General features: G+C 36.3%; 1 protein-coding gene and 1 non-coding gene across 2 annotated transcripts in view; both read left to right on the top strand.

The window, feature by feature from the left end:
* Nucleotides 1–25,242, top strand: part of CCDC18 (coiled-coil domain containing 18) — a 149,211-nt gene that overhangs the window by 33,661 nt on the left and 90,308 nt on the right. The window contains exons 13-18 of the mRNA XM_023509876.1: nt 1,223–1,446; nt 2,902–3,012; nt 3,738–3,869; nt 12,366–12,500; nt 12,607–12,684; nt 17,799–17,915. Coding sequence (XP_023365644.1) covers nt 1,223–1,446; nt 2,902–3,012; nt 3,738–3,869; nt 12,366–12,500; nt 12,607–12,684; nt 17,799–17,915 — 797 coding nt within the window. The remainder of the gene's footprint in view (nt 1–1,222; nt 1,447–2,901; nt 3,013–3,737; nt 3,870–12,365; nt 12,501–12,606; nt 12,685–17,798; nt 17,916–25,242) is intronic.
* LOC111723365 lies at nt 9,579–9,685 on the top strand. Its single transcript, XR_002771929.1, has one exon. It is a non-coding gene; the product is annotated as a U6 spliceosomal RNA (small nuclear RNA).

The raw sequence follows: 25,242 nt of genomic DNA, 5'->3' as shown, positions 1-25,242 counted from the left end.
TTTAAAAAAAAAAAAAAAACTCCTGGGCTCAAGTGACCTTCCTGCCCCAGCCTCCCAAGTAGCTGGGACTACAGGTATGCACCACTATGCCTGGCTAATTTTTGTATTTTTGGTAGAGACAGAATCTCACTGTCTTGCCCAAGCCGGTCTTAAACTGAGCTCAAGCAATCCTCTTGCCTTGGCCTTACAAAGTACTGAGATTATAGTCATAAGCCATTATGCCCAGCCTTGTAAAAATATTGTTTATGTGGTTTTTTTTTAAAAGATAAAGTCTTACTTTGTCACTCTTGGTAGAGAACCAGCAACCTCAAACTCTTGGGTTCAAGTAATTCTCTTGCCTCAGCCTCCCAAGTAGCTTTTATACTTTCTCTTACATACTTACTTTCTTATGTACTTTCAGGGACTATAGGTGCCTGGCACAATGCCCAGCTATTTTTAGAGACAGGGTCTCACTCCTGCTCAGGCTGGTCTCAAACTCCTGGACTTAGGCAAACCACCCACCTCAGCCTCCTAAAGTGCTAGGATTACAGGTGTGAACCACCATGCCAGGCCCCCATTAAAATATTCTTAATGATCTCAAGTTGTCGAAATAAATTTTATTATTAACTTCAGCTTAAGGAAACAGTGCAACTTTAATTTTTTTTTTTTTTTTTTTGTAGAGACAGTCTCACTTTATCACCCTTGGTGGTGATATCACCTGTGGCATCACACAGCTCACAGCAACCTCCAACTCCTGGGCTTAAGCTATTCTCTTGCCTCAGCTGCCCGAGTAGCTGGGACTACAGGCACCCGCCACAACGCGCGGCTATTTTTTGGTTGCATTTTGGCCGGGGCTGGGTTTGAACCCACCACCCTTGGTATATGGGGCGCCCTGCTTACTGAGCCACAGGTGTCGCCCTAAAAATTTTTTTACAAGATTTCTATTTTAAAAATAGAATTGTAAAAATGTGGAGAAAGACTCTTAAACTTCTGGTAGTGTAAAAGAATTGTAATCTAGAAAAGTAAGTGATTCAGAAGAACGGTTCCTTTTTGTTATATATTTAATTTTGAGAGTACTTATTCCATAATTATATTTTCCCTATTATATGTCTCATCTTCCATCCCTTTTAGTATTTTTTTGATCAGAAACTAAACTTTGTTCATGATTCAATCTTTCAACTATTTAGAAAGATTTTTATTCTTAAAGTCTTATTCAGAACACTTTTCCTTTCATATTTATTAGGAGAAAGTATAAAAGATCAAAATCAACATGCTGTGAACAAGCAATATGAGAGAGAGAGGCAAAGACTTGTAACTGGAATAGAAGAACTACGTACTAAGCTGATGGAAATAGAAGCTGAAAATTCTGATTTGAAGGTTAACATGGCTCACAGAACTAGTCAGTTTCAGCTGATTCAAGAGGAACTGCTAGAGAAAGCTTCGAATTCCAGCAAACTAGAAAGTGAAGTAAGCTTGGAATTAGCTGGTTATATGTATTAAATTTTGAGATAGGAAAAAAGATATTGTTGCAAGCTCTATAAAAATTGTATGTTTAAGTCCAGAATTATGAGTTTAAACAAATGATACCACATGAGTTATAAATTCTTTAATACTGTACAGTATTTGGACACTTTTTTTTTTTTTTTTTTGCAGTTTTTGGCCAGGGCTGGGTTTGAATCTACAGCCTCTGGCATATGGGGCCAGTGCCCTACCCTTTTGAGCCATAAGAGCTGCCTGAAACTTTTGTGTTTTAAACTATGTTAAAAGTAGGCAAATACTCTCTAGTAGCTAAAATGTCTCAAATATGGTGAAACTAATACTGCTTTGTAATCCATTATTTCATCTGCAGTGTAAGTTAATATGGTTAATACACATTATAAGAATTTGGATTATGTAGATGGAAGAAAAGAAGGGATAATAAAGGATTTCAAATTTTAGCAAACTTGGAACCACCTATGATGTCTGCTAAACATACAGACTTCTAGCAATTCTCATTCAGTATATATGGGATATGGCACAGGAATCTGCAGTTTTAAACAAGTGCATGTGAATCTGATACAGATATGCTATGAATTACATTCTCAGGAGAATGTATGTACTTTGAATATCTGCTCTTCATTTTCATTGAAGAAAGGAGAAGGATGCCTGATGAGGTGATTGTGGACCAGGACCTCATGTGTATATGCTACATTCAACTTCAACCTCAGACTGCAGTATCTATATAGAGACACTTTCTAAATGTTTGTTTTTTCATCTAAAGTCTATAAGGTTAAGGAAAAGACCTGTGGGATAAGAACTTATGTTAATGATGGAAAATGAGATTAAGTAGTCTATAATCATAGCTGCCAGCTTACTTAGAAAATTGTCAAGTACTGAGATCAGTAACTTTCTTTAATTATAAAAATATAGTGTTGCAGAAATATTGAAAATACAGAAAAAGATAAAAATAAATTGTTGATAATTCTATTACCAGAAATAACTGCTGTTAACATTTTATTATACCTACTTCAGTCTTTAACAGTTACTTAAAAACGTGGGTGTAATCCTATTTGGATATGTGGGTCTGCATTAAATTACTTATGTATTACGTAATTGGAAGAAGTGATATTGTATCCCTTGTTTTCCTTTCACTATTTAGTTTTCTTCTTAATTATCACTTTTTTTGCAGTTTTTGGCTGGGGCTGGGTTTGAACCCGCCATCTCTGGCATATGGGGCCAGCGCCCTACCCCTTTGAGCCACAGGTGCCACCCCACTTATTTTTTAAAGTACTTATAATTATGTGGATTAAAAAGTTATTCTCTTCACATCCTAAATGTTTATTATTATAATGTATTTAAGCTTTAAAGAGGAACAGGTATTTAATTTTAGGTTACAAAGTCATTGTCTTTAAAAAATAATTCTCTGTTTCACTGTGTTTTCAGATGACAAAGAAATGTTCTCAACTTTTAACTCTAGAGAAACAGCTGGAAGAAAAAATAGTTGCTTATTCCACTATTGCTGCAAAAAATTCAGAACTAGAACAGGAGCTCTTGGTAAAACTTAACTCTTGTTGCTGTAAATTTAATGTGACTTTTAGGCATTTTATTTGTAAAAGCATATTTGTTTTAGTCTTCTTATTTGAAATGTACCATATAGGAAAGTATAAATTTTATTAAACTTTTCTGATCATTCATATTTTGCTTCTATATTTTTAAGTTTATAAGCAAGTTGTTATCCAGGTTTTCCCATTTTTAGCCTAATAGAATTGAAGAATTATTATCCAGGTTTTCTCATTTTGTCCTAATGGTAGTTCTTTGACATGCTTCTCAATTATTTTTAAATATTTTCATTTTGATGAAATTTTTAAATAGCCATTTTGTTAAAGTTTGAAGCCTTAACTACTGTAATTATGACAGATTTAATGTTTGATGTACTTTATTTTTTATTTATTTTTGATACAGAGTCTCACTATGTCACCCTTGGTAGAGTGCCCTGGTGTCACAGCTCATAGCAACCTCAAACTCTTGGGTTTAGGCAATTCTCTTGCCTCAGTCTCCCAAGTAGCTGGGACTGCAAGCACCTGCCACAACACTTGGCTATTTTTTTGTTGTAGTTGTCATTGTTGTTTGGTAGGCCTGGGCTGGGTTTGAATCTACCAGCCCTGGTGTATATGGCTGGTGCCCTAGCTGCTGAGCTACAGGTGCTGAGCTGTGTTTGATGTACTTTAATGTAAAGCTAGTTTAAAATTATATTCTTTTAAAGCATTCTGTATTTCTAGGAAAAGAATGAAAAGATAAGAAGTCTAGAAACCAATATCAATACAGAGCATGAAAAAATTTGTTTAGCCTTTGAAAAAGCAAAGAAAATTCATCTTGAACAGCATAAAGAAATGGAAAAGCAGATTGAAAGAGTAAGTAATATTTAGAATATGAATGCTGAAAAGAACCTAAAACATTATTAACCCAGTGTTGTTTTTTAGATAAGGAAATAGACACAGAAAAGTCAGTGGTAAGAGCTGTAATTAGAACCCCATTCCTTCTGAATAATTTTCTCAATTTTTTTTTTTTTTTTTGAGACAGAGCCTCAAGCTGTCCCCCTGGGTAGAGTGCTGTGGCATCACAGCTCACAGCAACCTCCAACTCCTGGGCTCAAGTGAGTCTCCTGCCTCAGCCTCCCAAGTAGCTGGGACCACAGGTGCCTGCCACAATGCCTGGCTATTTTTTGGTTGCAGCCATCATTGTTGTTTGGCGGGCCGGGGCTGGATTCGAACCCACCACCTTAGATGTATGTGGTTGGTGCCTTAGCCACTTGAGCCACAGGTGCCAAGCCCTCAATGTTTTTTTTTAAATATAGTATGTCTTCCATTTCAGCTTTGATCACTATTTTTTGACACTATTAAAGTAGCAGTGACTTTGTAGACTCTATAGAAATATCAGTTCCTTAAAGGTTGGTTGAGAGGAGAAAAGGAAGTAGGATCACTGTTAACTTGGGTTAAAAGTAAAAAAGAAGGTATGAGCCCCCAAATACAAGACTATGTAAAAAATAGGTACAGTAGTGCTCCTTATCCCTGGGGGATACATTCTAAAACCCTCACTGAATGTCTGAAACCACAAATAGTACCAAACCCTATATACTGTGTTTCCTGAAAATAAGACCTACCCAAAAAATAAGCCCTAGTAGGATTTCTATGCATTTGTTAAATATAAGCCCTACCCCGATAATAAAACCTAGTGATAGGCATGGCTATGCAGCGTATGTGCGTAGCTATGCCATGCATTTCCGCACGAAGAGGAAGACATCCCGTGAAAATAAACCCTAGTGTGTCTTCTTGAGAAAAAATAAATGTAAGACAGTGTCTTATTTGGGGGGGAAACATGGTATATTAATGCTATGTTTTTCTTATACTTACATATGACAATGTTTAGTATATAAATTAGGTGCAGCAAAATGTAAACTATAAGTTGACTAACAACAATAAGTACAATAAAACACTTATAACAATATACTATGATAAAAATGAATATGGTCTGTATCTCTTTTATGCCCCAGTGCCTCCTTTGTACTTTTATGAATGTAGGTTCTACTGGGCATCTTTTAGAAGAGCCCAGTTTCATCACAACTGAACACTTGACCAGCCTGGGCAACATAGCAAGACCCTGACTCTACAAAAAGATAAGAAAAATTAGCTGGATGTGGTGATATGTGTCTGTAGTTCTAGCTACTTAGGAGGCTGAAGCAGGAATATCACTTGAGCCCAGGAGTTCAAGGCTTCAGTGAACTCTAATTGCAGCCAGGGCAATAGAATAAGACTTCATCTCTCTCTCTCTCTTTTTTTTTTTTTTAAAAGAAAAGTTAAAATTAAGATTTACTTTGGATTGTCTCCTTTCTTCTTAATCAACTTCAGCTCTACCAGAAATGTAGCAGCAACTTCTTCATTGGCAAATGTAGCCTCTTCATTAATTTTTATATTTTTTAGTCCAAACTTAATTCTTGAATCTGTGTAACCATCCCTTATTTGCAATAAATGATTTTTGTCACTTGTTTTCAGGGAATCCCCTGCTGAAGTCTGTATGCTCAGTGCTTTCTGGTTAAGCACATTGTCATCAATTAGGACATGTTTTCTGTTCACGTATTCTACCCACAAATTTAACGCCTTTTTAATTTTAACACTTATTATACACAGTTTACATAACTTTACCAACTTTAACACATAAGTTTTTCTTTATTAAGTCAAAAACTTTTACCTTTTCACTTAATGGAAGTATTTTATGGCTTCTCTCTGGCATATCTAAATTGCCAGCATCACTACTCTGGCCCTTATTAAGTAAAATAAGTATTACTTGAACAAAATCATTATAATAGTGTGACAACTGACCCGATGACCAAAACAACTACAAAGTAACTAACAAGCAGGAAGTATATTCAGCTTGGATACACTGGAGAGTGGGATGGCATGAGATTTCATCACACTACTCACAGTGACATGTGATTTAAAACTAGTGAACTGTGTTGTCCTGGAATTTTCCATTTAATGTTTTCAGGCAACAGTTGACCATAGGTAACTTATACCATACAAAAGTGAAGCTGCAGTTGGGGGAACTACTGTAATTTAGATGAGTTAAATAGCAGAATGGAATTGATGTAAAGAGAGTCAGTGAACTTGAATATAAAGCAGTAGATATTCAGAACAATAGAGAGAAAACAAGGTTTGGAATATATTAAACAGAGCCACAGAGCCTCAAGGACCTCTGGGACAATATTAGAAAGGTTTGAAATATAATTAAACAGAGCCTCAAGGACCTCTGGGACAATATTAGAAAGGTTTGGAATATAATTAAACAGAGCCTCAAGGATCTCTGGGACAATATTAGAAACTCTAACATTCATGTCATCAGAGTTAAAGAAGGAGAGGAGAATGAGATTGGTGCAAAAAAATATTTGAAGTATTAATGACTGAAAGCATCACAAATTTGATGAAGATAATAAATTTGCAAGATCAAAGAGGATAAAGTAAAAACAGAAAACTCCAGAATTTGAAAGCTAAACCAAAAGATCTTTAAAGCACCCAGAGATAACTGACTCTTCCAGTATGGGGACAAAAATTAAAATTACTGTAGATTTTTCATAACAAATTATGAAGGTAAAAGTACATTTTTTTTTGTGCTGAAAGGGGAAAAAACTATCTGCATATAATTTGGTATCTAACAAAAGTATTCTAGTAATGAAGGAAAAATAAAGGCATTCTTAGATAAAGGACAACCTTAAGAGAAGGCTGAGGTGGGAGGATTGCTTGAGCCCAGTAGATTGAGCTTGCAGTGAATAGTGAGTGTGCCACTGTGCTCCAGCCTGAGTGACAGAGGGAGGCTCTGTTTCTCTAAAGAAAAAAGCATTTAGAAGTCAGGCGTAGTGGCTCACACCTATAATCCTTGCACTCTGGAAGGCCGAGGTGGGAAGATTACTTGAACCTAGAAGTTTGAGACCAGTCTGCGCAAGAGAGCCCCCGTCACTGCTAAAAATAGAAAAATCAGATGGGTGTTATGGCTTGGGCCTATAGTCCCAGCTACTTAGGAGGCTAAGGCAAGAGAATCATTTGAGCCTAAGGGTTTGAGGTTGCTGTGAGCTATGATAATACCACAGTATTCTACCAAGGGTGATAGAGTGAGATTCTGTCTCAAAAAAAAAAAAAAATATCATTTAAATTCAAATGAAAGAAATAAATCTAACTGTCTTTGCAGAAAACATGATTACCAAAAAAATCCCAAAGAATCTATAAAAATCTTCTAAAACTTACAAATGAGCAAGGGCACAAACTACAGGATCAACATTCAAAAATCAGATGTGTTTATATATATACCATCGATAAACAATTGGAAAGCAAAATTTCAAAAGCTGTGCTATTTGCAGTAGCTCCAAAAATATGAAAGTTAGGTACAAATATAATAAAATAATGTGGAAAATCTGTATCCTGAACTATAAAATTTTGTTGAAAGGAATGGAAAAAGATGTAAGTAAATGGAGAGAAAAACCATTTCTATGGTTGGAAGCCTCAATATATTAAGATATCAGTTCACCTTAGATTTATAAATTTAATGCATTGCCACTCAGAATCCCTGTAATAGACCAGACACCGTGGATCATGCTTATTATCCTGGCATTCTGGGAGACCAAGGCAGATAGATTGTCTGAGCTCAGGGGGTTAAGACCAACCAATAAAAAAACTAGCTGGACACTATGGCAGGGGTTGGTAGTTTTAGCTACTCCAGAGGCTGAGGCAAGAGGATCCCTTGATCCTAGGAGTTTCAGGTTGCTGTGAGCTATGATGCCACTGCACTCTATCCTGGGTGATAGTGAGATTCTGTTTCAAAAAAAGAAATCCCAGTAACAATTTTTATATACCTAGATATTTTCTTTAATTTTAGGCAGGGTTTCGCTATGTTGTTGTCTTAGAATTCCTGGGTTCAAGCAGTCCTCCTGCCTCAGCTTCCTGAGTATTTGGGACCACAGGCACATGCTGCCATGCCCAGCTAATTTTTAAAAATATTTTTGTATAAACTGAATCTTACTATGTTGCCCAGGCTGGTCTCAAACTCTTAGCCTACCAAAGTATTGGGATTATAGGCATGAGACACCACACCTGGCCAGATAGTTGATTTTAAAATTTATAGAAAGTCAAAGGTACTAGAACAGCCAAAGCAAGTTTCAAAAACAAAGTTAGAGGATTCATGCTACCAGGTTTTAATATTAATACTTATAAAGCTGCAGTGGTCGAGATAGTGGTATTAGTAGAAGAATAGGCCAGTCTAGCCCAAGCAAATGTAGTCAATTAATTTTTGCCAAAGGTAGAAAGACAATTCAAAGTGGAAAAAGGATGGTCTTTCAACCGGTGGCGCAAGATCAGTTTGACATTCATGTACAGAAAAGTGGATCCTCGGTGTATACTCTATATAAAAATGAAATCAAAATGGGTCTTAAATTTAAATATGAAATTTTAAAAACTCTAAAACTTTTAGAAGAAAGTGTAGGAAAAAATCTTCATGACCTTAGATTAGGCAGAGAATTCTTAGTTATAACACCAAAAACACTGAAAGGGGAAAAAATGTGAAACTGGAATTCATCAACTTAAAAAACTTGTGAAAAACCCTGTTAAAGAGAGTGGAAAATGAAGCTTGGAGTGGGAGAAGATATTCATAAATCACATATCCAGCAAAGAACTTGTACCCAGCATATATAAAGAACTCTCCAAAATTTATCAAAAAGGAAACAACCTAATTTTTTAAACGTGCAAAAGATTTGAACAGATACTTGATCAAAAAAGCTTTACAGATGGCAAATAAGCATATGAAAGAAAGTTTGTTCAACTAGGTAGTCATCTGGGAAATGCAAATTAGAAGCAAAATGAAATACCAACTACATTTCTATTAGAATGCAAAGAGAGAGAAAGAAATTGGCAATAGCAGAGCTGGCCAGGATGCAAAACAGTTGGAATACTCAAAACATTGTGGATGGGAATACTAAATGATACAGCCACTCTGGAAAACAATTTGACATTTTCTTATAAAGTTTAACATACACTTAACATAGGGCCCAATAATCCCAGATATTTATCCTAGAGAAATGAAAACTTAACATCTACAAGAAAGTTGTACACAAATGTTTATAGTAGTAGCATTATTCATAATTGCCTCAAACTGGAAGCAGCCCGATGTCCTTCAATAGGTGAATGAATAAACAAATTATAATACCTCCTATTAATCACTAATAACAAGCAACCAAGTATTGATACAGGCAAAAACATAGGTGACAATTACAGCCCAAGAATATGGGGGGGGACGATGGTTGGAGGGAGGGTGATTGGTGGGATCACGCCTATGGTTCATCTTATAAGGGTACATGTGAATCTTTTTAAATGTAGAATATAAATGTCTTACCAATAAGAAAATGACATAAAGGCTATGTTAACCAGTTTGATGAAAATATTTCAAATTGTATATGAAAACAGCACACTGTACCCCATGCCTGTATTAATGTACACAGCTATGATTTAATAAAAAAAAAAAAAATGGGTGAATCTCTAAGATACGCTAAGGGAAAGAAGCTACTTCCAAAATGTTGCAGACTGGTGCTGGCTTTGGCAGCACTTACACTAAAATTAGGAGGATACAGAGAAGTTTAGCATGGTCTCTGCACAAGGATGACATGCAAATTTGTGAAGCGTTGGATATTTTTAAAACATTGTTGCATACTGTACAACTGTTACTATACATTTCTATGACATCCTCTAAACAAAAAAGCTATAGGCTGTGGAGCCATCCAGTGATTGCAGGGCTTGAGGTGAGTGGCAGGTTGGACTATGAAGCATGAACATGATGGAATTTTGAGGGTGAAGAAACAACTATTCTGTATCCTGATTGTGGTGGACGTTTCATGAATCTATGCATGTGTTAAACCTCAGAGCTATATACAAATAAAGAAAACAAGCTTATATAAAATAATTCTTTAAAAACCTACCATCTAGCTGGACTCGGTGGCACGTGCCTATAGTCCCAGCAACTTGGGAGGCTGAGACAGGAGAACTGCTTGAATCCAGGAGTTCTGGGCTGTAGTGCGCTGTGCCAATTGGGTGTCCACACTAAGTTAGTCGATATGGTGACCTTCCAGAAGCAGGGGCCACCAGATTGCTTAAGGAGAGGTGAACCAGCCTGGGTTGGAAATGGAGCAGGTCAAAACTCCTGTGCTGATGAGTAGTGGGGTCGTGCCTGTGAATAGCCACTGCACTCCAGCCTGGGCAACATACCAAGACCCCGTCTCTTAAAAAAGAGAATTAGAATCTAGAATTATTATTAAAAATCTTAATTTATATCTTCCAGGTCATTTTCTCATCATCTTTGCAAACTTAACATGTACATAGTTCACTTATATATACAAACACACACAAAGTAAAACATAATTTTTAGTAGCTACATTTCACAGAATGGTTGTTATTTGAATTATTCCTGTTTTTTGGAATCATGATTAATTATTTTTGTAAACTTTGTTTAAAGTTTTTTTTTATATTTTACCTTATAATAGAGTCTCAAAAGTGGAATTTAGAAAGTAAATATTTTTCAAATGAGTTTATCCCTGATAAATTCTTTAAGGATTAATCTGAAAGTGGCAGAAATTCCAGAAATATATATTTGAAATCTTGTGCCTGGCATAGTTGTTTGAAGCCAAGTGTTCCAGACAAGCCTGTGCAATCCCACACTGCTAGGACTACAGGTATGAGACACTGTGCCTGGTCTATAAAACGTTTTTTTAAAAAATTAGCTGAGTGTAGTGGTGTGTGTCTTTAGTCCTACCTACTTGGGAGGCTGAGGTCGGAGGATCGCTTAAGCCCAGGCATTCAAGACTGCAGATACGCCAGGTGCTCATGCTTGTAATCCTAGCATTTTAGGAGGCTGAGGCAGATAAATTGAGCTCACAGGTTCGAGACCAGCCTGAGTTAGAGTGAGACCCCCGTCTCTAAAGCCGGGTATTGAGCCAGGCACCTGTCGTCCCAGCTACTTGGGAGGCTGGGACTTAAGCCCAACAGTTTGAGGTTGCTGTGAGCTACAATGCCATGGCGCTCTACTAGGGGTAACAAAGTGAGACTCTTATCTCAAAAAAAAAGTGCAGAGAACTATGATCACCACTGTACTCCAGCCTGGTTGGATAGAGTGAGACCCTGTCTCAAAAAGAAAGAAAAGAAATCTTAAATATCTAAGTTCTGTAAAGAATCTATTATAACATCATTTAATCTTGTTATAAAATTTCCTTCATTTTATTCATGTTTTAGGAGAAATTTTTGAAGTTATTTAATGTTCTTTTAAATGACTTTGAGTTGGAGTTAACCTTCATACCTTTAAAAATTTTTTTTCTCCTTGTTTAATAGAACCACCATTGCTTTCCCCCACTATGCGTAGTGGAAAGGTTAAGTTACAAAGTTTGCTTTTTCTGGAATATCTTAAGTTGCTTAAAAGGTGTCTGATTTTTAATGTGTTATTTGTTTTCATTTGATTGTCCCTTGGTTTAAATATTTCCTAGTTCACCCTATTGCTACCATGTTCTTATATGGTATTAGGTATGTGTGTTATAGATACAGATCAGTAGATACATATTATTTCTGTCTTGTGTGTATCCGTATAATATGCACATACATACTTAGTAATTTCGTATTTTGTCTTCATAAATATTTTTGAAAGCTTGATAATGCCAATTATTGGTGAAATTGGGAGGAGAGAAAATTTTTATATTTCTAATGAAAGTATAAATTTTGATGCACTTGGAAGAGAAATATCTAATGAAATTGGAAAGTGCATATCATACAACCTGTAAATCTGCTACTGAGTCATCCATGCTAGAGAAACTGTTATAGATGTACATAAAGAGAGATGTAGAAAGGATGTTATTACAGCATTGTTGTAATAATGAAAAAGCAGACTAACTGTTCTTTAGTAGACAAGTAGATTTAGTTTATTTTTACAATGGAATTTTGTCTTTCAATTAATATATACAAACATGGATAAATATCTAAAACAATATTGAATGAAGAAAGCAAGTTGCCAAAACTTAGGAGTGTTGATATCATCTTTGTAAATGTTCAAGGCAGAAAACTACATTACATATCATGGATATACAAAAAAACACGTATGAGAATGAAACACACTGAAGAATGATATAGACCAATTTCAGCATAGTATGGGCGAAGGAGGAAAGGGAAAAGAGATAGAATGTAATTTCATTTCTTCCTCGTATGGAGAGAAGCTAAAGAAAATTAGCAAAATGCAAAAATCTGTGCAATTGCAGTGGTAGTTTTACATGTATTATATTTAACTATTTCAAAATTTTACAAATTTCATTCTAAAATTTATTCTCTTTTTATGTTTAGCTTGAAGCTCAACTAGAGAAAAAAGACCAACAATTTAAAGAACAAGAAAAGACTATGTCCATATTGCAACAAGATATAATATGCAAACAACATCATCTTGAATCACTGGACAGGCTTTTGACAGAAAGCAAAGCGGTGAGTTTCTGTTTGTGTAACATACTTTTAAATCTAATCAGGCTATTACTGATGCTAAACTGTTTTTCATACCTACATTTTTTCTTACCAATCTTTATGTTTTTAGGAAATGGAAAAGGAAAATATGAAGAAAGATGAAGCTTTGAAAGCATTACAGAACCAAGTGTCTGAAGAAACAATCAAGGTTAGTATGCTAATACTTTATTTTTCTCTATTGGAGACATTCTTGTGACTTTTTTCTTTTTGTTTATAAATTGTCAAAATTTTATTTACATAAAAATTAGGAGCTGAAAATGTGACCTTACTCAATGAACTTTACTTTCCTACAGTATAGTTTCTTCAATGTGAATTTATGTTCTTAATTATTTGATAGTTGATAATCTGGTTTGTATATTATCTAGCCTCCTTTTTTTTTCTTAAAAAAGATTTTAGGCTTGGCGCCTATAGCTCAACTGGCTAAGGCGCCAGCCACATATACCTAAGGTGGCGGGTTCAAATCCAGCCCGGGCCGCCAAACAACAATGATGGCTGCAACCAAAAAATAGCTGGGCTTTGTGGCGGGCGCCTGTGGTCCCAGCTACTTGGGAGGCTGAGGCAGGAGACTCGCTTGAGCCCAGGAGTTGGAGGTTGCTGTGAGCTGTGATGCCACAGCACTCTACCCAGGGGGACAGCTTGAGGCTCTGTCTCAAAAAAAAAAAAAAGATTTTAGTCACCTTTAGTCACCCTTTTTTTTCTTAAAAAAGGTTTTTTGTAAGCTTTAACCATATTGCTACTTATTAATATTACTAATAAAGAATTAACAGAGGTAATGGAGGGAAGTGATACTGAAAATGATCTGGTTTTGCTTGTTTTTACCATTTGTGCTACAGGAGCTGGGCAAGGTAGCTCATGCCTGTAATCCTAGCACTCTGGGTGCCCAAGGCAGATGGATTGCCTAAGCCCACAAGTTCAAGACCAGCCTGAGCCAGCGCAAGACCTTGTCTCTAAAAATAGCCAGGCCTTGTGGCAGGCGCCTGTAGTCCCAGCTACTTGGGAGACTGAGGCAAGAGAATTGCTTAAGCCCAAGAATTTGAGGTTGCTGTGAGCTGTGACGCCATGGCACTCTACCAAGGGTGACAAAGTAAGACACTATCTCAAAAAAAAAAAAAAAAAAAGGAAAAAAAGATGAATTAGGAGGCAAATCCAGAATTTCTACCTAAAATGAGGGTTTTGTTTCTAAATTGGGTTTCAGTTCTGGCTTCAGAGGGCAAACTGACTGTAACCTTGGCCAGGTTATTTAAGCTCTCTGAACTTTAAATTTTCATCTATAAAATAGATGTAACAATACCATAGAAGAGGATTAGTGTGAGTATTAAATGAAATGAGTTATATAAAAATGCTTTGCACATACAAAGTTTAGTAACTAATTGCTGCATATTCAATATTTTCTTCTCTGGCACACCTCCTGGGGGCAGAACACAACTGTAAGAGGGACTTTACCTAACAAATGCAATCAGTATAACCTAATTGTTTGTACCCTCAGTGAACCCCAAACAATAAAAGAAAGTTTTCTCCTTTGCATTTTCAGTGTTAATATACTGTTCAGTGTTAATATACTAGTCCAAATATCCTATTACCTTTGTTTTGTCATATATAGCTTGAATATAAAGGATTGTTTTTACATATATGTATCTATTAGGTTTCCACTTTTTGCCTTCACAGAAAGTCTTAAAATTTAATAACAATATTAAAAACATATTTTAAAAATATGCCATTATTAAAAAAATATATATGCCATTATTTACCTTTTTGCATTCTGTTTTTAATCCATTTTATGACCATATATACTCATATAAATGTAATTATATACTTATCCATAATTATTCCTATGGTATTCACCAAAAACTCTTAACATTTAATGCTATGTTGCGTCTTCATTTCCTCATGTAAGAATAACCTTGATTGAGGTTTATTATCATTGAAAAATCATAGCTATCTGAAGGTTGTAGGCATGAAATAATTCCATTAGATAAAATCCATATAGCCACTTAATGTTTAGTTTTCTTTAAACTATCTAACACATATAGGCAGTCATATGTTAATAGACAGATATGAGATGGAAAGGAAGTTAGCAAAGGAATGAATTACAATGTTGAATTGTATTCCTTTAGTACCTTGAATAGGTTTAATGTTTAGGAAAAAAAATCAAAATGAGGAAAAAACATTGATCGAAGCAAAAATCCTATGACTTCAGCTATACTAAATGATTCTAAGATATACAATATCATAGCAGCAAAATAGAAATCTGAAGTCTTCTCTGCTCCTGATAATGTCATTACCTCCTTCCTTTCACGACTTTTGTCTGTGTCTCTCTGTGTGCCTCAATTTGGTCTGTGCAAAAGAAATACAAATTTTTTATTTATTCTGTAGAAAAGTTATAAGAGTCAACTTAAAGTTGTATAACTTATAAAAGTATGATTAATGAGAGATTGATGAAAAGGTTTGAACAAGTAACAAGAAACCAGTAAATTCTTCTTTTATTTCAGTAGATCTAGGAGATACAAGTAGAGTTTTGTTACATGGATATGTTGTACAGTGATGAGATATGGGCTTTAGGAGTACCCATCACCTGAATAAATAATTCATTGTACCAATAAATAATTTTCATCCTTCACCCTCTCCCACCTTACCCTCTTCCGATTCTCCAGTGTCCAAGTGTCCAATATGTTACTCTGTATAACCAGGCATGGCTTTGCTCCCACGTGTGAGAGCATGCAGTATTTGATTTTTTTGTTCCTGAGTTACTTCACTTAGATGGATAATGGCCTCCAATTCCATCCATGTTGTGCAAACAATACTGTTCATTCTGTTCTGTGGCTGAGCTAGTATTCCATGATGTTGTAAAGACCTTTTTTAAATAATTGGGAAAATTTCAGTATGGACTATATATTGAATGATATTATTTAATTAATGTTGACTTTGGCTCGGTGCCCGTGGCTCAAGTGGCTAAGGCACCAGCCACATACACCTAAGGTGGCGGGTTCGAATCCAGCCAGGACCCGCCAAACAACAATGGCAGCTGCAACCAAAGAAATAGCCAGGCGTTGTGGCGGGCGCCTGTGGTCCCAGCTACTTGGGAGGCTGAGGCAGGAGACTCGCTTGAGCCCAGGAGTTGGAGGTTGCCAGATCTCACTATATTAAGGGCACGATTTTTTCATTGGTAATTAGTGAACTAACTTTGATGTGATTCTTTGAGGCTGTGTGAATGTCCTGTTCCTTAATAACCTTACAAGCAGTGTCGTAACATCTAGTGATGAACCTTGCTTGAGTTAACTATGTTGTTAATTATCAGGTAGTGATATTCTGACAGAATAATAGATTTTATTATTTTCTTTGTGTGTGGAAGATGATACAAGCACCAGTGCCCATTCTCTTATTTAAGAAAGAACACTTACAGGCCAGTTGCAATGGCTCACACCTGTAATCCTAGCACTCTGGGAGGCTGAGATGGGTGTATCATTTGAGCTCAGGAGTTCAAGACTAGCCTGAACAAGAGCGCAACCCCATTTCTACTAAAAATAGAAAAATTAGCCAGGCATTGTGGCAGGTGCCTGTAGTCCCAGCTATTCGGAAGGCTGAGGCAGCAGGATCCTGGGAACCCAGAAGTTTAAGGTTGCTGTGAGCTAGGCTGATGATGCCACAATACTTTCGCCTGGGGCAACAGAATGAGACACTGTCTCAAAAAAAAAAAAAATCCCTTTTTAGAAATAAGAATTGCAAGGATAACTTTATGATATTAAATAGTATCTTTAAGAGGGTACATTTTTTCCTTATCTTACTGAGATTTCTTTCACAGTTTCAATTGGAATGTTATTGGCATTAAAAGAAAAAGACACCCTTGAGAAGCTCAAAATTATCATAAGGAAAAGAAAGAATAAGACAAGAATCTTATTAAGAGATGGGATATCGATGGAAGGATTAATAAACTATACACACATACACACATATCATGGAATACTATTTGGCCTTAAGAAAAGATGGAGACTTTACATCTTCTATTACATCTTTTATATTTACCCAGATGGAGTTAAAGAACATTCTCCTTAGTAAAGTATCTCAAGAATGGAAAAGCAAGCACCCTATGTATTCAATACTAATTTGAAACGAGCAGATGAACAATTATAGGCCCACATGAGAGAAAAGCACAATTAAATTTAAGTAGGGGTGAGGCAGAGAGGGAAAAAAGGAGGTGGCTCAGTAAGCTCCCACCTAATTGGTTCAGTGTAGGGAGGGGTATATGGCAGACCTCCTGGATGAAGGACTCAACTACAATTCCAGTGCTACATTGTAACCCAATCATATTAACCTAACAGAAAAAGGAAATGTTGAAAGGTATGATTGTTAAAGTTTTGCTGGATCATACTCCCAGAACTGGAATGTAATTCAGGTTTAGTACTAAAACCTGAATTCTCTCTTGTAGCTGGATTATAATGGTCATAAAAAATACATAATAAAAAAGAGATGGGATATGGTGCATGCATACATATTATGGGCCTTAAACTAACTTTTTGAAAGAAAAACTGAATTTGAATTGCTTTATAGTATTAAGATAGTATAAATCATTTATAGCTATATGAACACTTTAACCAAGTTAAATTGCTATCTTTCTGAATTATTTTCACTGATTCAAAGCAAAGAAGCTACTTTGTAAGTTTTTTTTTCTAGGTGACAAAAAATGTTCATTTTCTTAGTAACTTCAGCATTTCAAAATATTTTCACCTTAGTATCATCAGCAATATACCAGTGTGTACTGATTTTCCTGTTTTTCTTAGCCAAGGAGCCTTAAGACTACTAATCTTTTAAAGAAAGTGTCTTAGGGTGTTTTGCCTCCATGTTCTTGACAATTGGTCCCAGTCTATCTTATCAATCTTAACTCTCAAATAACTATATCCAACAAATCCATACTCAACATCCTAAGCTCTTGCCAACTTTTCACCATGTCCTTTCACAGTGCTTTGCCTCTGAGATACTCTTTCTTCCTAGCAGGTCCTCTGCTTCTTCAATCCTTGTTTATCCTTCTGGATTCCCATGCTCACTTCCACAGCACATACATGAAAATATTCTTCTGGTTTCCTCTTTGGTTCCTTAGTTTACAGAGAAAAATTAATTTTCTCGATAAATCTCTTTGCTAAAGCATTTTATATCCTAAGTAGGACTGAATGTTTACTGTTTGAAGAAGTGAGGCAACAGTAAGCATATAATAATAATTATTTATTAATATGAATTGATTTCCCCCACCCCCTATTTTTTCCTGCATAGGTCAGACAGCTAGATTCAGCATTGGAAATTTGTAAGGAGGAACTTGCCTTGCATTTGAATCAATTGGAAGGAAATAAAGAAAAGTTTGAAAAACAGCTAAAGAAGAAATCTGAAGAGGTAAATTAACATTTCTTGTATACCTGGTTGTTTGTACTCTCACATTAACCTGAACTTTAAAAAAAAAAATCCTTTTACATATAGCATATTTTTCAAGTGTTCTTTTTGATCTGTTAGTTTCAAGATACTTTTGTAGGTAATTGATACTAAAAAGTCTTTCTAGTAACGTATAAATTCCAATTTTTTTTTGCAGTTTTTGGCTGGGGCTGGCCTTGAACCCACCACCTCCAGCATATGGGGCCAGCTCCCTACTCCTTTGAGCCATAGGCACTGCCCTATAAGTTCCAATTTTATATTCTTTTAGGAGCAGACATTATTTTAGTGCAACATGAAATATGATACCTTAAAGTTCAAATTCTTTTATTTATTTTTGGAGAATCAGAATAAATTATTAATATTACAGAGTAATTTGTTCCTTTTTTTAAGTCATATACACCTAGATCATGTATTACAGAGTAATTTTAAAATACAGTTATTTAATACTTAGAATATTGTTTAGAAGTTTAAAATTCTTTTACAATTTTCCATTTTGTTCTTTTTCTTTTCAGTTGTCTGAAATTGAAAATTAAATTTAAAAATTCAGTTCTCTTTATGAGATAAATGTTTCAGATACTAGATTGAAAAAAAAATTTTTTTTTTTTTGAGACAGAGTCTCACTTTGTCACCCTAGGTAGAGTGCTGTGGCATCACAGCTCACAGCAACCTCAAACTCTTGGACTTAAGCAATTCTCTTGCCTTAGCCTCCCAAGTAGCTGGGACTATAGGTGCCCACCATGATACCAGCTATTTTTTTAGAGAAGAAGTCTTGTTGTGGCTCAGTCTGGTCTCTAACTCATGAGCTTGGGCAATCCACCCACCTCAGCCTCCCTTAGTGCTAGGATTATAGGTGTAAGCCTCTGCACCCAGCCTGAAAACATTTTTTTTAGTTATCTTACTCATCTCTGCATCCTCAGTGTCTAGTACTTTATTTCCAGCATAAGAGCCATTCACTAATGTTTGCTCAAAGGGATAATCGTAATAAAGAATTCCTTTACTTCTTTGTTAGGATTTATAATGTATATATTTTAACCTTAAATTCATTTTTAGAAATAGTTCTTAATGAGTCTTACTCGAGGTTGATTTTAATATATAAGGAAGATCCAGCCAGAATAACAGAAGCCTTTATATATCTGTTGAATGGAGGGAATTTTATACAGAGAATTAGATACACGGGTGTTGGAAGAGTGTAGAAGCCAAATGGCATACTAAAGTAACTCGGAGATTATCGTAAGCTGAGACCAGCTATCATCCTTAGGATTACAGCAACATCAGGAAAAGGGGTGTGAAATAGTCCAGAAGCAGAGCCGTCAAGCTGGAGGTGGAGGCAAAGAGAAAGGGTCTGTCCAGTAGGAACTAGGGCAGTAAAGGGGAAAACTGCAGCTACTGCCCACCTCCATTGGCTAAACCTATTTGTATAATATATAGGGCAAGGGAGGCTAAGCGCTGTGGTTTCCTGTAACACAGAATAGAAGAGGGGGAAAGAAGGGCAAATATGTAGTTGAGCACCCCATAGGTAGGCCCATCATGTAATTGTGTAGCCTTAAGGCTTTAAAAAAAGGAAATCTTTAGATTTTATAAGGTGGTATCTTCTTTTCTCCACCTTTTTTTTTTTTTTTTTTTCAGTTTTTGGCCAGGGCTGGGTTTGAACCCGCCACCTCTGGCATATGGGGCCAGCACCCTACCCTTTTGAGCCACAGGCGCTGCCCTCTCCACCTTCTTTTATGAAAGTATTTATAGCATCTTTTACAGATGGACATCTAAACCTCTACTCCAATATGTAGAAAATAAATCATCTAAACTATGCATACTTGGATATTTTCAAATAGGAATGCCATTTTTTTACTATGTTCTTCTTTAAAATAGTATAAAAAATATATTACTTCGGCATTTATTCTACTGCATATACTCTATTCCGACATAAAGGGACTTGACAGAGATGTAGGCAGCATTTGTAATAGGAGAGTTTGTTGAGCTTTAAACTTTGCTTTTTTAGAAACATCAAATGTAACAGGCATTTACATACAAAATAAACTTAGAACACTTTCCCAAGCAGCTGGAAAGAAACATGTAGGCTCAAACTGAATTAGAAATCAGACGTGGGAGTCAAGTATGTATAACCAGACTAAGGAGTAAGTAAATTAGAAAGATTTGCAAGTGAATTTCTTTTTTTTTTTTTTAATTCTTTCTGCAAGTCCATTTCTTGCTGCTAAATTATTAGCTTGACTACACATGCATTGGCTTACTTAAGAAATCATCTGTCACTTACCTGTGTGCATTGATAAGAAACAGAAAAATCCGACTACCATTTACATTTAACTTACTTGTCTTTAGAGCAAATTGTTATGTCTTAGAAAACTTTTTAATTCTGGTTAATATAATTAATACCTTGTAACAGCAGAGTTGTGAGGTTTTTATCATATATAGGTAATTTTAGAAAATGACTTGATTTGTAATGCATCCATTCTATTAATAATAGATGATATTATAAAGATGTTTTAATCTTTTAAGTCAGTGAATATACCCAAATCATATATCTAGCTGAATAATTTAAGTAGCCCTGGAGCATGTTAGTGCAAACTTAGCTGGTTGTAAAAACTACATGTTGATTATCCATCATACAAAGCTAATATAGGCTCTATGCCCATAGCCCAGTGGTTACAGTGCCGGCTATATATATATCAAGGCTGGTGGGTTCAAAACCAGCCCAGGCCAGCTAAACAACAGTGACAACTACAACAAGAAAATAGCCAGGCATTGTAGTGGGCACCTATAGTCCAAGCTACTTGGGAGGCTGAGGCAAGAGAATTGCTTAAACCCAAGAGTTCAAGGTTGCTGTGAGCTGTGACGCCATGACACTCTACTGAGGATGACACAGTGAGACTTTGTCACAAAATAAAACAAAAAAGAAAGCTAATATACTATAGTCCTCTAAATTTTTTGCCTCAGGCATATATCCCTTTACAGATGGCAAAATAAATATGTTTATCTTTAAAATAACAGTGACTTTGGGGTTCTGAATTTTTGGAAAATATTATAGCTTCATATGGAAATGTTTGTTTTTCTTTTTTTTTCCCCCGAGACAGAGTCTCACTATGTTGCCCTCAGTAGAGGGCTATGGCGTTATAGCTCACAGCAACCTTAAACTCTTGGGCTTAAGCGATTCTCTTGCCTCAGCCTCCTAAGTAGCTGGGACTATAGGCATCTACCACAACACCCAGCTGGTTTTTTGGTTGTAATTGTCATTGTTGTTTGGCAGGCCTGGGCTGGGTTTGAACCCACCAGCTCTGGTGTATGTTGCTGGCGCCCTAGTCACTGAGCTATAGGCACTGAGCCAATATGAAAATGTTTATTAAAAATGCTTTTAAAAAGGATAAAGTCATGTTTTGATGCAAAGTTATGTTATCAGCATGATAGAAGAAAATAAATACAAGATAGATGTGAATAAGCCAATTTTCTTCATAAAGAATTTAGTCAATAAAATCTATTATTAATAAATATCTTTATTTAATTTAATGGACTTAGGGCAGTGCCTGTGGCTCAAAGGAGTAGGGTGCCGGCCCCATATACTGGAGGTGGCGGATTCAAACCTAGCCCAGGCCAAAAACTGCAAAAAGAATTTAATGGACTTAAATTTGGAGAAGCTAGAATCATAATCATATTTCTATGTTTTATTTTTAAGCAACAATGGTTAGAAATACTTCTACAATGGATACACATTAATACTAGATACAGTTTAGTGTAAAGTGGATTTTACAAGGTCTGACAATTAATTGACAAACTCATCCTAGAAAAAGTGCTACATACCTCATTGCTGAATATAACTGCAGTCACCTTCAAAGTACTCCCCTTAGAAATCTATCCACCAATGCCAGCACCTAGTCTACCCTTCACAGTGATTTTGGAACTCTTTCTGAAATGGCTGTCAGAGCTGTTGTCATATTACTCTCAATGTCCTAAATATCATGTCTTCTTTTCTTTTTTTTTTTTTTTGGAGACAGAGCCTCAAGCTATTCCCCTGGGGTAGAGTGCCATGGCATCACAGCTCACAGCAACCTCCAACTCCTGGGCTCAAGCGAGTCTCCTGCCTCAGCCTCCCAAGTAGCTGGGACTACAAGCACCCGCCACAATGCCTGGTCATTTTTTGGTTGCAGCCATCATTGTTGTTTGGCGGGCCTGGGCTGGGGATTTGAACCCGCCACCTTAGGTGTATGTGGCTGGCGCCTTAGCCGATTGAGCCACAGGCGCCGAGCCATGTCTTCTTTTCAATATTTCCTTTTCTTTGGGTAAAGAAAAATGTCATTGGGACCCAGATCAGGCGAATGCAGTTACTGCTTTGCTGGCTAAAAACTCGGAGGTGAACTGGTACATCATCATGGTGTAGGAGCTATGAGTTGGCCAAGATCTTCAGTAAACATTTTGCTGTTTCTCTATTAATGTTTACTTGGTCTCTATGCTTCTCACAGTTAGCCAATGATTTTGATACCCAATTTGATGAATTTTCTCGATGTTTTTATCAGTTCTGCTTGTTACTAACTTCCCTGACCTGTCTTCAGCAGTGATGCTTTCTCTCCCCTCAGAAAAACGTTTAATTCACTTATACGCTGCCATTTTCTACACCCCTTATCTCCATAAATTTATACTAACATTTTCCTGATTTCACTTCCACTCTTGCCAAGTTTAACAAGAAATTTAATGCTGTGTGTTGCTCTAATTCAAGCTCTGACATTCTTGCAAGACACACAGAAACGTGCAACAACAATGAACTCCACTCAGCAAGCACCACCACACATTGACACAAACACATCTGTGAAACATTGATACACCAAGATGATGAAACCTTACAGAGCTGTTTGTACAGTGCTGTACAGACATAACCAGATGGTGGCCAATTCATGGACTTAATTGTCAGACCTTGTATAATCTAAATTCTACTTTCTTAATGACTTTAATTAAAAAATAAATCCTCTGGGAATATAGTAGTACATTAGTAGTGAATATAATGTAGAAGCAATTTTCCTGGATTTACTTTTAAACTAAAGTCAACTGGAAATTAGTGCAATGAAATGTCAGCATAAATTTAATATTCTTAGCTTACTGGGCTGTAAAAAGTAAATAAATAAATATAATAGGCATAGGCTGTATTTTATGAATTAACATTTGTGATGTATCTAACATTAGATACTTCAAAATATGTACTTGAAATTTTGTCAATAGCTGGATTACTGAAGTAAAGTTTTCTTGTTATTATTGGATATGGCTTTCTTGAGGTTTTAGTGAAGTTTTTTTGGTTTTTTTTTTTTGAGATAGGGTCTCACTATGTCACCCTCAGTAGAGTGCTGTGGCATCACAGCTCACAGAACCCTCAAACTCTTGGGCTTAAGTGCTTCTCTTGTAGTGGGGAATACAAGCACCTGCCTCCCAAGTAGCGGGGAATACAAGCACCTGCCACAATGCCCAGCTATTTTTTTGTTGCAATTGTTCAGTTGGCCTGGGGCAGGTTTGAACCCAACAGCCTCGGTGTATGTGGCTGGCGCCGTAACCACTGTGCTATGGGCGCTGAGCCTATATTTTATCTTTTTTCAGACAGAGTCTCACTTTGTTGCCCTCAATAGAGTACCATGGCATTATAGCTCATAGCAACCTCAAACTCTTGGGCTCAACTGATCCCCTTCCCTCAGCCTTCCGAGTAGCTGGGACTATAGGTGCCCACCACAACAACCAGCTATTTTTAGAGACAAGGTCTTGCTCTTGCTCAGGCTGATCTTGAATTCTTGAGCCTGGGCGATATACGTACCTCAGCCTCCCAGAGAGTTCTATCTATTAATAAAATTAACCACTGTAGTGTGATTTGCACTTTTCTCAAGAGTGATAGAGACAACAGGTGATAGTGATACATATTTGAACTTAATTATTTTCATACAGTCAGATGAAAATTAAGTAAAATAGATTAGCATGAAATAGGATTAGAAATTGGTTAGTTACCTGTGATGTCTAGAGGTATTTCAGCTTTTTAACACTGTCACATAAAAAAAAAATCAGAAATCTAAGAGCTTCTCATCAAGGGCAAAGAATATTTGGCTCCAAAGACCTTTCCATTGCAGCTGAATGTTCAATTATTGGATAATTAGAAAAAAGAAGCAAGTCACAATTTTTCCTACTATTATAAGGAAGTTTAAATACTTTCTTCTGGAATGATATTTATAGTAAATATTCTTTGCTTTAAAGGTATAGCTTTTTTTCCCCTTCAATAAAAAACAAAATTATTACATAAGCAACAATAAAAATACTTATAATGAAAATTTATCTACAACCTACTCTATGGCTCGGCGCCTGTGGCTTAATCGGCTAAGGCGCCAGCCACATACACCTAAGGTGGCGGGTTCGAATTCCCAGCCCAGGCCCGCCAAACAACAATGATGGCTGCAACCAAAAAATGGCCGGGCGTTGTGGCGGGCGCCTGTAGTCCCAGCTACTTGGGAGGCTGAGGCAGGAGACTCACTTGAGCCCAGGAGTTGGAGGTTCCTGTGAGCGTGGTGCCATGGCACTCTACCCAGGGGGATAGCTTGAGGCTCTGTCTCAAAAAAGTAAATAAATAAATTAATTAAATAAAATAAAAAATACTATAATACTTTAGTTTTCATTTTTCTGTTTGAATTTATATTTTTCATAATTATATTAATGCAATGTGATTTTTTAACTTTGTAAATAAATTTTGATGAGTTTGCTACCATCTTTGAAATTATTTTAAATGACTACATCATTTTTAATCAGATTAATACATTGTCTGGCTCCGTGCTTTATAGCTCAGCGGCTAGGGCACCAGCCACATATACCGGAGCTGGTGTGTTTGAATCCAGCCTGGACCTGCCAAACAGCAGTGGCAACTACAACCAAAAAATAGTTGGGCGTTGTGGTTTGCACTTATAGTCCCAGCTACTTGGGAGGCTGAGACAAGAGAATCACTTAAGCCCGAGAGTTTGAGGTTGCTGTGATCTGTGAAGCCATGGCACTCTATGGAGGGTAAAAAAGTGAGACTCTGTCTCAAAAAAAAAAGTGTATGTGTGTGTGTGTATATATGTGTGTGTGTCTATTGTCACTTATTAAATCTTCTTTTTACTTTGGGAGAAAAGAACATTATCAGATATATTTTAAATTATCCTTCATTGTTGATACTATTTTAAAAATAATTTTTGCTGGGGGCAGCACCTGTGGCTCAAGGGAATAGGGCACCGGCCCATATGCCATAGGTGGCGGGTTCAAACCCAGCCCCGGCCAAAAACTACAACAA

The sequence above is a fragment of the Otolemur garnettii genome, unplaced genomic scaffold (genome assembly GCF_000181295.1).
Source record: "Otolemur garnettii isolate 467f Iridium unplaced genomic scaffold, OtoGar3 scaffold00010, whole genome shotgun sequence".
Taxonomy (NCBI): Eukaryota; Metazoa; Chordata; class Mammalia; order Primates; family Galagidae; genus Otolemur; species Otolemur garnettii.
Note: the sequence above shows the minus strand (reverse complement) of the source record. Positions and strands in the feature narration are given on the sequence as shown.